We start from the raw sequence: 13,701 nt of genomic DNA, 5'->3' as shown, positions 1-13,701 counted from the left end.
ACCTAAGCGTTCGCTGGCGACAGCGAGACAGACAGGGGTGAAGGTTGTGCTGTGCGCGTATGTGCCCGAGCTTGCCAAAATAGCGGCAGAGCGCAAGAGCCGAGCGACGAATACAACGATAGTCAGCGACGATGACGACAGCGGCCAGCCATCAGTCGTCAAGAGAGAGGCGGGTAGGATGTGTGGTGATGATGGCGTACATGCGTTAAAGAGTGAATCCCTCTCCCTCTCCACAGATATAGAGAGAGGGCGTGTGCGCGTGCGCACCTGTGAGACAGATGGCGGACACAGCGGTGGCGGGCAGCGAAGCGAGCGCAAGTGATGCTTACGGTGGAGGAGAGCGGTGAAGGAGCAGTGTGTGTGTGTGTGTGTGTTTGTGTATGTGTCGCGCTGCATGCGCGCTTGTATGGCGTGTGCGGTGATCGCTTTTGAGCGCGAGATGTGATTGATGGCGAGGCAGTGGAGGAGGGAGGGGAGGGGGGCCTGAATAAAGAAGGGTGGAAGCAGCGACAAGACGCAGCAGCATTGTGAGGAGGACGCACACCAGAGAGCGGATGGAGGTGAGAAGGGGGAGAGAGAGAAGGTGAGAAAAGAGAAGACGGGTGGGGGGGGAGGAGAGGAAGAGTGGAGAGTAGAGGAGGCGAGTGAGTGGGTGTTGTGCGCGAAAGCTCCACGAAGATAGCGCACACGGACACCGAGACACACACACACGAGGAGGGAGAGAGAACCAAAGCGAGTCCCAACTCGTCCACGCACGGTGTCTCCCTCTCTCACCACGAGCGCCGCTTCAGTGGCGGCAGTGCGGGTTATCCAAGAGGAGCACACCCATGCACAGAGACGCAAGCACCCGCCAAAGCGGAATGTGCAAGGCGTAGAGCGACGCACAGGAAGATGCTGGACGAGGCGCTTTTTCTCCTTTTGTGCCTCCGCCATACATCGGCGCGTGCGCGCCGCCTCCTCAGCGAGCAAAGCAGATTCGACAGCACAACTCTCCACAACCTGTTCCACTTGCGCATCCTCTCTTGTGTCCTCACTCATGCACGCATGCGTAATGATGCTCTGGCTCTTTTCTATCGCTGTCTTCTCCAGCATTCAAAACTTGCGCGTCTCTGCAGTTCCTTCCCCCCCCCCGCCCGCTGCTACCTCCAGCGCACGCACGCACAGGGCCAGCGCCTAGGGGCAGAGCGGGAGGAGCACGCCCTTCTCTCTTCGCCCTCTCTCAGAGAAAGCGACCCCCGCCCTTTCCTTGCCTCACCCCCGCGGACTCGAAAGCACGGCAGAAGCCAAAACGAGTCCCCGTGCGAGTGCGTGTCACGTGTGCCTTCTTCACGTCCAGGGAAGGTGATTCGGAAAGAGAATACCGCCAGCCATGCCCCACAGAATGCACCACAGCAGGGTGAGCCTGCTAGCGCGGCTCGTCGGCCTCGATGCAAGCTGCATGCCAAGCAGCCAGTACAGCGCCGGGCTTGTCGCGACAAAGCGATTCGTCACCTGCACGTGCATGACTGTCAGGGCTAGTGCCAATAGCCCGATAAGGTGCATCACGTTCGAGGAGCTCACCAGCGGCATGGCGGCAATCCACAAATGCTGCCACCTCGTGCGCCGTGCTCCGGCAGCGGCCGCCGTCGCGGCTCTGAGGTTTGCCCATGCTGGCGCCAAATAGTGGGCGTGGAGGCACCATACGGTTAGCACCGCCACTGGGAGCGCCAACACCACGTTGGGGGAGTTGGTGAACGTGTAGGCGGAGAAGAGGCTCACGCCCCAGTACTTCTTCTGCAGCATGGGGTACAGCCGCCAGAAGGCGTGGCCCACCGTTTTCTTGGCGGCGGCGTCCCACGTCTGCAGCACAAAGCGCCGATATCCCACGTAGTTCATGACAAGGTATGGCAGCGCCACACAGATGCACTCCAGCGCCACCATGCACATGCGAAGCGGGTGCGGCATGCGCTGCAGAGGCGGGCGGAGAGTGGGGCAGCGCACAACAAGGGCTGCCCCACTCTCCCTTGCGCCGCCACGCTTTGCGGCCGCGGACATGACCGCACGCGCTGACACTCCAGCCAGCACCGCGGAAGCCTGCGCCTTGTGCACCGCCGGCAGCGCCACCTGCACACAGAGGGGAAAGATAAGAAATCCAGCGCAGGTGAATGCGTTGGAGCGAAAGGTGCCGGCCAGCGTGAACAGCAACACCGCCGCCACCTCTGTGCTGCTGAGGAAGCGCTGCTCCCACTTCACCGTGATCGCCCTGGACGCTCCAGGGGTGATGCTCGGCAGGAGTGAGGCAATCCCGGGGATGCGGCTGCGTGCCGCGGCACCGTCGCCGACGTCGTTTGCCGCCAAGGGCCACTGCTGAACGAGAGGGGCAGGGGGGACAAGTCGTGCTGGTGCCGATGCTTTTTCTGCTGCTCTTGCACCTGAGCCAGGCGGCGTGGCGCTCGCCAGATACGACGCTATACGCAGCTGCACAGCCTGCGGCAGCGGCTCATGCCACGCGAGAAAGTACACGCCTAGTATTGTGGCTAACGAAAATAGGCTCTCCGTGTACACGGCGACGGCAAACACCATGGCGGGTGTGATGATCCACACCAGCGCTGCCCCGCCCACCACGCGGCGACGGAGCAGCGCGCCTGCCTTCGCCTCCGCCACGGTTGCGGGGAGCGGGGCGTGGATGTCAGGCGCATCCAGGACCGTGCCGGTCATTCTACACATAAGGCGGTAGCAGACGGTCGCCTCTGTCGTGCTCTGCATTGTCCTCTCCGTTGCCATGTCGAGTTGCGCCTTCGGATACTTTCTCGGCTTCTCCAACTCAGGGGTCGACGGAGACAGCTTGGACGGGCGCCACCGGCAGGTGCATCGCACCGCTTCGGGCCCTAGAAATGTCAGGATGGTGAGACGTCGTAGCACCACGCCGGCAAGGCAGGAGGCAGCTGTGTTCATCAGGCACACATAGAAGGCAACTGGTGCAACTCGGTGCAGAACTGGGACGAGTCGCCGCGTGATGTGCTCCAGGCCGCGGATCAGCGCCGGTAAACCAGGAAAGAAGACGATTTGGCTCTCATACAGATACCCGTATTGGGCAATGAAGAACATGTGCACGCCGTCCCAGTTGCGCACCATCGAGAAGCGTGCGTCGTCGTAGAGCTCCTCACCCGTGTCGAAGACGAATGTGCCCCCTGGAGCGCCAAAGGCGATCGGAGCGACAGCGCGGCTGAACCACATGAGGCAGAGGAGAAGGAGTCGTGCGACGGCGACGCAGAGGACGAGCGCCGTGTCAGTGCACGTACCCAAGTAGTCTAGAAGATTGAACGAGGGTTCGGCGTAGGGCGCCAGCACGAAGGCCAGGAGGCGGCTCGCCGCGGTGACAACTCTGCATCGGAGAACGGCCATTCCGGAGGGATAGAGAGCGAAATCAATCAAAACGAAGAGGGGCTCGCGGCGCCGCATCACCCGCCGGTGTGCACGCCAAACTCCTCTGCGGCAGGGTGTGCCGATATTCGAGCAGGGCTACAGCACCTGCGCTGCGTTTCCTGTGGCCTGTATCTCTGGCTCTTTCCCTTGTTTGAGCGCTCTACGTGAGAGGGCACACTGCCCGGAAGGTGATGGAGGACGAGGAGAGGGGCTGGAGAGTGGTGCAGGGGCGAGGGACGTACATCTGGCGATGATAGTTGGAAGGCTGCGGAGCAATCGGGTGGCGAGCATCCAATGGCGCCGTCTCGCGGATACCCCATTGGTGGTGGTGGTGTGACTACAGACCAGAGGAAAGGGCTGCGCGCCGTGCGTGCGCCACAGGGAGTACAATGGGCGCTGCTTCCTTGCAGACACGAGTCGCGGCCCACTGTTCTGCGGTCGCTTCCGTCACCTTGTGCCCTATGATGTTTGTGAGAGATGGGGTTGTGAAAGGGGGCGAGGGGGACGGGCGACTGTGGCCCACCCTCCGCTGCCACAGCGACGGGCTGGGCAGCATGCACTGCTCCAGTACACAGTGCGTGGAGGCGTGGGATACAGAGCGACGACGGTGCACGAGGCCCACACCCCCACGCGCAGCGGCGACTGACAAAGCGGTACGCCGTTCTCACACTCGCTCGTGAGTGTGGCGGTGCACGTACTCCATCATCCACTGCGCGCGAGGGCTGCGGCACTTCGGACAGCAGATCGGGTTCTCTTCATGTGCGCGTCGACGCCGGCCCACGCTCCTCGCACGCTTACCAGGCGCAGGCCTCTGAAGTCGTTGCGCCTTCTGTGCCTTTTCGTACTCGATGCCGCTCTGCTCCACCTCGCCTCCCCACAACGTTCGCGGGCGGGCCATGTACACGTGAAAGCAGCGAAGGCAGCGGACAAGCTGCGGCGTGCTGCTCTTCACGAGCTCATTTTTCACCACGGCGTTGTGCAGCATCACGGCGGCCTCGGCCGCGGCGTGCAGCGAAGACCGCGTGGCATCCGTGTGAGCTAGCGTCTTGAGCGCGGCGACCGGCGCCAACGGAACGGCGACGGTGCGACTCACCTCTTGCTGCGTCGGCGATCGACCTCGGTGGGCCTGGCGGAAAGCCCGGCACTCTGCGCGGTAGACGCCGGGGTCTTTGGAAAGACGCACATTGTGGTACTGTCGCGCGTGTGTGAAGGCGTCGCGTAGGGCTTGCTGCTGCCGCTCCAGCTGTGCAGAGGCAGTGGGCGAGGACAGAGGCGCTGCTGCTGCGGCGCTGTGCGTTCCATGTGACGACCACACTTGCTGCTGCTTTGGGCGGGGTACACTAACGAATTCGGACGAGCTAATATACGGAATCGACACAGGGGCCGCTAGCGGCGCTGCTGCTCCAGACGCTACGAGGGCACTGCTACCTGGCGCCTTGCTCAACTCTACAGTGCCGCTCTCACCATCATTACGGTCACGGAGCTGCTCGAGCAGCGATGCCCGTTTCAAAACGCCACGACGCGTTCGCTGCGTCGGCACCGCTGCTGGTGCAGGTGCAGCCGTTGATGCCGTGTGAGATAGCAGACTGTCTCGATGCTGATCGCTAGGCATACGGCGGTTTCTCTGTGAGGAGGAGTAACAGAGGAACGGCGATGCTGTCGCGGCGAAGCAGCGCACCGCTACAGCCAAGCACCGCACTAGTGACTCTCTGCCACTCCACGAAAGCATCACACAAAGAATCTGACTACCGCTGTGAGTAGTGCATCGTATGGGGGAGGATGAGGAGAGAGGAGGGAGAGAAGCAGAAGTGGATTTGTGCGCGCGTGCCAGCGAGCGAGAGCGTGTGTCGGGGGGGGAGGGGGAGGCGCATACGGCAGGGTTTTCAAGTTGTTCGTGTTTAGCAGCAGCCATGCGTGCTCCCCTACGCCGAAGAAGGGACAGAAGGGGTCCGCCGATCCGCCCTCTTTTGCACACCCGCATCAGCCATACCAGCAAAGCAGCGTCGCTGATGTAGGCAGAGACACAGACACACATAGGCAGACCCAGCAGTCCTCTCCTCCATCGACGCGCGTGCTGACCTTCTCAGTGGGTACACACTCTACAACGAAGAGGAGACCCCATGCTCACGCACGCGTGCCGCAACGGCAGGTTTTGAGCATCTTTTTATTTTCTGTTACCGTGCTCAAAGTAGGCGCAGCTGCGATTAAGAAGAGGGAGGGGATAATGGCGCAGACGGTGAAGAGGCGTGATGGGTGAGGTGTTAGGCTGAGATACCCCCCCCTCTCCCCTGCTGGTGCGTGGGGGACCAGGAGGGGGCTGGCAAGTCAGTACGCACTACATCTCTTGAGAGACACCGCAGCCCGTCCCATCGTGCAACTCGCTCACCGTCTTCCCCTGCACGCCCTTTGCAGCCCCGCTGCTTATTCAGTGGAAGAGAGACATCCCCACTCTTCTCCGAGGCGGTCCCTGCCTCACTCGCGCACCCCCCGGCAGCTCCTCTCCCTCTCCCCCATCGATCACGACACACGTACACACGTGCCTCAAAGAAACGCACAGCAGACCATGAGGCAAGCCCAAGGACAGGAAGCAGGGAGAGAGGGAGGGAGAGTTAGTACGCGTTAGTCCTTGCTCTGGCGTTGCGCTCCGTTATTCGTGGTGATTAAGACGAAACAACACAACGACAACACAAGACCGCGACGCACATGCACGTGGGCGCACGTGCCGCGTCACTTTTTGGAAGCCTTCTTGACCTTAGAGGCTTTCTGAGAGCGCCCCTCTGCTGCCGCTATCGTGGGCGAGGCTGCTGTGGAAGGGCTGACCCTGTCCGCCGTTTCCTTCTTCCCCTTCTTCGCATGCGCTGCCTCCGCAACAGCAGCGGCAGCCAGGCTGCAGTGGTCGTTGCTGCTGCGACTGCGCTTGTGGTCCTGCAGCGGATACTGGCGTGCGGACGCCTTGCCCTTCTTGCTCTTCGTGTCCGAGGCGGCTTGGCGGAGCGGCGTAGACACCTTCCCCCTGCGCTGCGCGGGGGCGCGGTGATGATGGTGGTTGCAATCATGTCCGTCCTCGTGGTCGTCCTCAGATTCCTGCTGGATGCGTGCAGCAGCGGCCGGGTCATGCGCCGTCTCCGCGACAGGAGTGAACGCGCTCGGCGGCGCCTGCAGAAGTGCGCCTCGCCCCACCTGCAGAATGGCGTCGTGCAGCTGGCGGCTTTTGGCGAGCTGCCTTTCGGCGCTGACGCTCACCACGTAGAGGGAGGACGGAGCGAGCGCGTCGTAGAACATCATACCACGCTCACGCAGCGCTGCACGGACGATGCGCACGGCGTGCGCTGCCGGCTCGCGTTCGACGAGCTGATTGATGTACTCCCGCCCGTTTGTGTCCGCGTCCAACTCGTCCAGTTGCCAGATGCGGATGACAGCGTTGGCTGCAGCGGCAGCTTCCTCTGCGGCCAGCGCGTCCGCCTCGCTAGAAACTGGCGCGATTCCATTAAGATGCGCCGCTTCGGACTGCGCAGATGCCACCGACGGTGCTGCCGCGCCGATGCTGAGGGCCCGGTCAGGCTGCAGCAGCAGGCGCGGGTGGAACTTCATCGAAAAGTCGAAGGCGCACGGGCTGGAGGTGAACGCCTCCACCTCACCAGCTGTCGCGTTGTGGCCCTCGAGATGGCGCAGCAGCACGGCCACCACCGACTGGGCAAGCTGCACAAGACGGCCCATAATCATTGGCCGCGGCGTTAGCGCCGTGAACGGGCTCGCGGCCGGCGCGTACGGTGTGGCGATGAACATGCCCTGTTGATCGCCAAGCTTGCGCACCAGCGCCGCCGCCGCCACGGCGGTCTTGTCACTGTCGTCGTCGGTGAAGGGGAGCACCAACGGGGTCGACCAGTCATGCGTGACGAGGAGCTGCACAAAGCGCAGGAAACCTCCGGCAGGTGTCTTGGGCGTGTGCGGCGCCGGCTGCAGGTACGCGTGCGCCACGAGCAGCTCGACGGCTTCCGGCTGCACAAACTCGTAGAGATACATGGCACTCATCCACCGCTTCGCCAGCCTCACCGCATGCGAGTAGCTATGGTGTCCGAATGCGATGGTGCGCATGAACTTGGCATGCTGTGCGGTCCAGTGCAGCTTCATCTCCAGCACGTTCGCCTCCGTGTCACGCTTCAATGCACGCAGGAGAGACACCTCACGGTAATGGGCGACGTAGACGCGGAAGAGGTAGCCGCGGTAGATGATATCGACCGATTGGCCAGTGCACTGGGTGCGGATTGGGCTGCGCACAATGTCGCTGCTGCTACTGGCACCCTCCGCCGCCTTTCTGCGAGCCGTCTGCGACCGGGTGCCGGTGTTGTTCTCTCCGTAGTGTGCCTGCAGCGTCTTGGACAGCTGGGCGGCGATGGCGCCCTTCATCATCGCAATCGCCTCCATGGTGTCGGGGATCTTGTGGTTGTCGTCGATGCTAAGCACGCAGTGGATTGGCTCTATCGTTGGCGCCGTGCTCAGTCCCGCGAAGCTCGCGTCCGAGAGGTCGTCCGTCGTGTACGTGAGAGCCAAGTGCGGGCGAACCGGGAACACCTCGGTGTGGCGCTCGCTGGCGGCGATGACGTCGAAGGAGACGATGCGACAGGGCACGCTGCCATGCGGCAGGCTCTGCAGCATGTACTGCACCGCCTTGGTTGCTTCGAGGAGGCTGCGCTGCATCAGCGGGGCGGCGTCACGCCACTCGCCGCCGACCCGCTCCACGAGGTATCCATCCAGGCCGCCAAGCAGCACCGTCACTGTCGCCTCGGGCGCGACGTGCGCGCGCAGCGCAAACTCGACGACGCGGCGCAGCACTGTCGAGGCGGACAAGGCCACGGTCGTGTGCGTGCCCTGGTCCTCCGGAAAGGTCCACAGCACGCAGCGGTAGATGGCGCCATCACTGAATTGGCGTGTCGAGGTGATATCGGCTCCCCAGAATGCGTTGAAGCGCTCGACAGCGCTGGCGTCTTCGATGGGTGGGCCGCGGGTGAGGCGGTTGCGGCCCTCGGCCTCACTGGTGAGCTGCACCACAACCTGCAGACGGTCTGCGTCGGTTTGCCAGGCTGTGGTGTAGCTGCACCGCACACCGAGTGCTTCCTTCAGCACTCGCAGCGTGTCCTGGATCGCCTCGGCGCGTGGGGGGCGCCAGAGAGTGCTCTTCTTGATGACATCCGGAGTGCGATCCATCGTCGCCACAGAGGACGTGGTAGCTTGGTTCAGCTGGATGGTGAGGGCCACGTCGTAGCGCAGCGACAGAGGCTGAAAGGCGACGCGATCGACTACGTCGACGGCGAACGGGTGCTGCAGGGCTTCCTCCGCGGCAGAGCACACCACGTGCTTGAAGAAGGCAGCGGAGGTGCGGAAGAGGATATTGTGCAGCTCGCCGGTGAGGCGCAGCACACTCACCTCGCCCCTCTCCTCCGCCGCCGACACCTTGGCAGGGCGGGCGCCCCTGCCGCCGACCTTCTCTGGTGTGCCAAGGAAGAAACCACGTGAGAGCTGCACCCACACAGCGCGCACAACGTTGCCCAGAGACATCCCCGCCGTCACGATGCCCTCCTCGAGCAGACGTAACACCATGGCAGCAACGACGAACCCGTTCAGCGCCTCCGGATGCCCCGAAGCGGCGGACATGAGACCGGTGTGATGAGCCCAGCACTTGAGCACGACGATTGCGCGGCGGACACCGGCGCTGGTGACGCACACCTCATGCAGCTTCTTCAGATAATGCGGCATGAGGTAGTCTTCCAGGATGCAGTAGCTATAGTACGGATGCTTGCGGATACCCGCCGCGCTCACGGTGTGCCTAGGGAAGACGGAGGGGCGGAAGTGCAGATTCACGAAGAAGGTCTCGTAGATTTCCGCGGCGGAGCGACGCCGGCGGAAGCGCAGCTGCAGAATCTGCTTTTCTGTCAGTGCGTAGCACCCGTGAATCGGCACCACACGCACCTCCATGCGACTGAGCCGCGCGGCGGCGGCCACGTTCAGCAGCCTCTTTGCTGCCTCTTGCGTTGCCTTTTCGCTGCGCTGGCGACTGCGAGAAGACGCGCTGCGACCCTCCTCGTTGTCCTCGTCGATGTCCTCGTCGGTAGCGGCACCGCTCACGAGCTGCTGCAAGTAGGCCTGGATCTCATCGACAAACGACTGACGGCGCTCGAGGTAGAGGCCGCCTTTCAAATCCGCAGTGGTGCAGCGCTCGGCAGGAATGGAGAGCACCAAGTCAGCGCCGACGCCACGCTGCGCGTGCAGATCTGGAAACGGCGTGTCGTACACGCAGGTGCGGAGCAAGAAGCTACCGGCAGCGCTGACGACATCCAACGGGACAGCGGCCGCAGTAGCTGCAACAGTGGTGCGCTCTCCTTCGTCCCTAGTCCCCGCCGCTGCTGCTGCCTCGGCAGTCACCGCGTGGCGGCTTTCAACCTCCGTGGGGTAGCCGCGGCTCTCGTAGTACTGCAGGAGCGCGCTGTGGACGTCGCGGAGGTGCGTCTCCACCCGCTCAATGAGCTGGTCCGACCAGCTGAGGTTGTAGTTCTGCAATGCCATGACAAGTGCGAGGGTGCCTCGACGTGCGCGTGTACGTAATGACTATGAGCGCTGGTGGCTGTTGGCGACTCAGCGAGAGGGAGGAAGGGAGATGAGAGGAAAGAGTTCGGAGAGACGAGAGAGTTCCCGCTTTTTTTTTTGCATACAACTCGAGCCTACTTGCCTTGCCACAGGGCACGAGCTCCGCTCCACACTGTGCCCCTCCCCCCCTCCCCCCACTTCCCCGCGTGGTGCGAAGTGGCCGTAGACGCACGCATTACAGCAGCGCGCCGACTCATCCATATGAGAGCACGGCATCTGCTCCGAATTGTACTCACCACCAGAAGTGGTTCGGCATTGCCAGAGGATAGTGTGTGTGTGTGTGCACTGCTGCTTGGGTTTACCTCACATGGCGGGGGTATTGCGCCCTGCGATACCGCGCACTGGGGGGTGTCCCCCCGTCATCGGGGGACGAGAGATACGTGGGTACGCAGAGGCGCGGTGCGCATGCACGCGCCTGTGTGCGTCCTCTCGGCGCGTGCACGAGGTTTGCCTAGGTAAGCCCTTTCCCTGCCGCCCCCGCCCCTCCTCTGTGTGCCAGCCGCCGACCCGGTGGAGGCAGGGATGGGGTGGCAGTGGCTCTGGGTGCGTGACAGAGCGGAACAGGGTCACGCCGTTCGCGGCATCTCGTTTCGGGAAAACGAGCGGTGGAGCGGTCGCAGAGGTGTACGTACGTGTTGTCGCACGAGGCAGACGCGCAGCCAACCTTCTTTCTCAGCGTCCATTGGTTTCTTCCCTTGCTTAGTGCGAGCAACACCACCACCGCGGCTACACGTAGGAGCGACGACTCGGCGTGTAGGTGCCCTTCCCGACGTCATGCGCATCAGGAATGCTGCCGCCCCGTGGGTACGATGGCGGTGCCTGGAGGTGTGCTTGAAAGTAGGCGTGGGGCCGGCGAGTCAGAGCCGCGGTGCCGTGGCGTGCAGCCGGATGGACGTGGTTCACCTCGTCGTCCACGTCCGGGCTGCCATTCATGAGTCGGTGTGCGCTGAACGGCGATGTCGTATGTGAAGGCGGCTGTCGTGGCGGTGGTGGTGGGCTGAGAAGCGAATCTGACGGCGAGTTCACTTCCGCGCGTGGCCACGCTGCAGAGGCCGGATTACACTCCGCGGACGACGCCAGAGGGCGGCGCGAGCTCGAAGTGCCGGAGCCTCGTGGGGAGTGGACGACACCAGCAACGACGGCTGACGACTGCCGTTGCCGCTGCGCATGCGCGCTCTCGCGTTGGTACACCTGCGGTGCTGGAACGCGTCGGCGTTGGGCTTCATAGTGCGCCCGTGCCACAACCCCGGCCGCTCGCACGCGACGGTGCTCTTCTACATCCCTCATCTCTTGCTGCTGGCGCTGTTGCTCATGCAGCTGGAGGAGCAGCACGCGCCGCTCGCGCTGCCACTGCACCTCTTCTTCACGATGATCTTGTTTCAGCTGTTCGAGGAAAGCGGACATGCGCGCGTCGTACTCTTCAAAGGCCGCCTGCACAGCTTCCAGCTCCGCATGATGAGCCCGCCGCAGTCGTTCTTGCTGCTCCGCAAGCATGCGCTCGTGTTGGCGTCGGAGAATGCTAACGCGCTGCTCAGCTTGACTGCAGGCGGCTTGCCACTCGTCACACTGCTCGTTGCGCTCGGCGAGGGTGGCTTGGAGGCCACGTACATCCGCCCTGGCATCCGCGAGTTCGATCAGCAGGGACTCATGCGCTTGCAAACTTCGCTGCAGCCGCGCCACGGTGGCCGATTGAGCCGCCAGCTCTGCTTGAAGGGCGTCGACATGGACGGGAGCGTCGCGAGCACCGTCCTCTGTGGCCATGAAGGCAGTTCGCGGCGCTGCCGCTGACAGAGAGCTGGCAGCTGGATCAACGACCTGGGCCGTGCCGAGCTCATCCGCAAAGAGGCTTCGACGCGGCACCGCCTCTGCCTTTGTCGTTGACACTGGTGCCGCTGCTTTGGGGCAAGAAGGCACCCCTTCGCACATAGCAGACGACGACGCCGTAGCGAAGATTAGCCGGGGAAGCCGGCTCTGCGACGTTGTGCGCGTGGGCTCGTTCGCAGCGTCACGGAGACTTTGAGTAGCGCTGCTACCACGGTTGTGGGACCCGCCGCCGCCTCTGCCTTCGATTACCGGGCCTCGGATGGTCTTCAGCGGGGGCGGCGCCGACAGTTGCAGCTGCTGTGACGGCACAGAAGGTGGCGGCGCGGGGACCTTGCGATGCGGCGCAGTACGCAGCGGTGACGGCGTGCGCCATGCTAAAGGTGAGCCGTCCGTCGACTTCTGCAATCTGCTCGGCGCTTGTGGAGGAGAGTGCCACCGTGTCTCCTCCACGGTCGGCGCATAAACTGCGGGGGAGGGGGCAGGCGGCGCCCGATCCCCGATCCTTTGCTGGACAGCCTGACTCGGCACCGCCGTGTGCACGCTCTCTCTCGAGCTGGGGCGCCTTCCGCGGCTGCCATCACTGTTGCCGCTGCCGCTCCTGTCGTGAGGCAGCAAGGTGGGGTGTGCCGTAGGCTGCGGTGGCGCCGTTGGGCTTCGAGGGCTGCGTGGTGGCGACAGCTGCACTTCCTCCACAGCGCGTATGCTTTCCACGTCGGGCTTGCGATTGCCCATGTTGGTGTCGCCCGCTTCCCGCTTCAGGACTCGAGGCCAGACGGGGTCCTCACAACGCGCGGGTAGCGACAACAGCTGACCGGATGCGTCTATTGGCCCCTCCTCTGCGGGCAGGTTGAACACCGCTGCTGCTGATATGTGCGACGCCTTGCGCAGAGCCGCAACAAAGTCCTCTCCGTCGACGGCGCTGTAAAACTGCAAGGCAAGTGCGGCCTCTTGGGCGATGCCGAGGGTGACGATCGTGACCCACCTCCCGGCTGCTACAGACGCCGGCACTTCGCGTCCCGCCTTGTCAGCCGCGGAGCTGGCCCCTTGACGTGACGACGCTGCTGGTGATGCGTCGGTACTGCTGACCGCCAAAGCGCCGCCGGCGTCGCCATCCGCCGAGTCCGGACGGCTGTGGTGTGGCACCTGGAGATTCGTTCGGCCCGCGATGTCGCCACGTCGTGAGACGACCGAAGCGAACAACGACTTCGCCTTTTCTCTTTGCGGCTTCGCGGACGGCATGGTGGGGCCACCACTCCCAGCACCGCCTGCAGCGGCTGCGCTACCCGATGCCGCATCCCAGCCTGCATGGTCGTCTCCGTCGTCGTCGCCGACGTCTTCGCGTGGACACAGGGTCACCCGCTCAATGCGGCGCACCGCGATGGCGCGAGTGATGCCCCCAGAAGGAACACACACGTAGACGTGTGTGTCCGTCACTACAATGAGCCTGCAGAGACTGGTGCCGTCCATGCCAAGCTTCAAGACCTGTTTCTTGAAGTACACCTCCGGTGACGGCGATGTCGTCGCTGCCGCTGCCGCGCCAGCTGCAGCAGGCTGCCATGCAGCTGACTGGTTGGTGTTCTCCATGACAGTATAGAGAGACATGCACACGCACACGGCGAAGGGCGGGGAGGTGGTACCTCTGATGGCGTATGCGCATACGCTGTTGACCACCTTCTGTTATGTCGATATCAGAGGAATGAGACAAGCCCTCAACAGGCCGAGCAGCGTGCGTGTATGTGTGCGTGCGTGCGTCTATGCGTTGGCCAGGCGCTTGCACGCAGCAGCGCTAAAGATGTAGTGAAGAGTGACGGGGGGAGGGGAGGGAGACGA

At 63.4% G+C, this 13,701-nt stretch overlaps 4 protein-coding genes across 4 annotated transcripts; all 4 read right to left on the bottom strand.

Moving 5' to 3' along the window:
• Positions 1–1,326: 1,326 nt before the first annotated feature.
• On the bottom strand, positions 1,327–3,441 carry LDBPK_180960 (hypothetical protein, conserved; the record flags this gene model as incomplete). Its single annotated transcript, XM_003860061.1, has 1 exon — positions 1,327–3,441. One exon carries the CDS (start codon positions 3,439–3,441, stop codon positions 1,327–1,329), a length of 2,115 nt encoding a protein of 704 aa, XP_003860109.1.
• A 628-nt stretch (positions 3,442–4,069) lies between these two features.
• LDBPK_180950 (hypothetical protein, conserved) lies at positions 4,070–5,134 on the bottom strand (the record flags this gene model as incomplete). Its single annotated transcript, XM_003860060.1, has 1 exon — positions 4,070–5,134. The coding sequence occupies one exon, from the start codon at positions 5,132–5,134 to the stop codon at positions 4,070–4,072; it is 1,065 nt and encodes a 354-aa protein (XP_003860108.1).
• Positions 5,135–6,132: 998 nt separating this feature from the next.
• Positions 6,133–9,966, bottom strand: LDBPK_180940 (hypothetical protein, conserved; the record flags this gene model as incomplete). Its single annotated transcript, XM_003860059.1, has 1 exon — positions 6,133–9,966. The coding sequence occupies one exon, from the start codon at positions 9,964–9,966 to the stop codon at positions 6,133–6,135; it is 3,834 nt and encodes a 1,277-aa protein (XP_003860107.1).
• An 807-nt stretch (positions 9,967–10,773) lies between these two features.
• On the bottom strand, positions 10,774–13,473 carry LDBPK_180930 (hypothetical protein, conserved; the record flags this gene model as incomplete). The annotated part of the gene is made up of 1 exon (XM_003860058.1): positions 10,774–13,473. One exon carries the CDS (start codon positions 13,471–13,473, stop codon positions 10,774–10,776), a length of 2,700 nt encoding a protein of 899 aa, XP_003860106.1.
• Positions 13,474–13,701: the final 228 nt, after the last annotated feature.

Source organism: Leishmania donovani, chromosome 18, assembly GCF_000227135.1.
Source record: "Leishmania donovani BPK282A1 complete genome, chromosome 18".
Lineage (NCBI taxonomy): Eukaryota > Euglenozoa > Kinetoplastea > Trypanosomatida > Trypanosomatidae > Leishmania > Leishmania donovani.
Note: the sequence above shows the minus strand (reverse complement) of the source record. Positions and strands in the feature narration are given on the sequence as shown.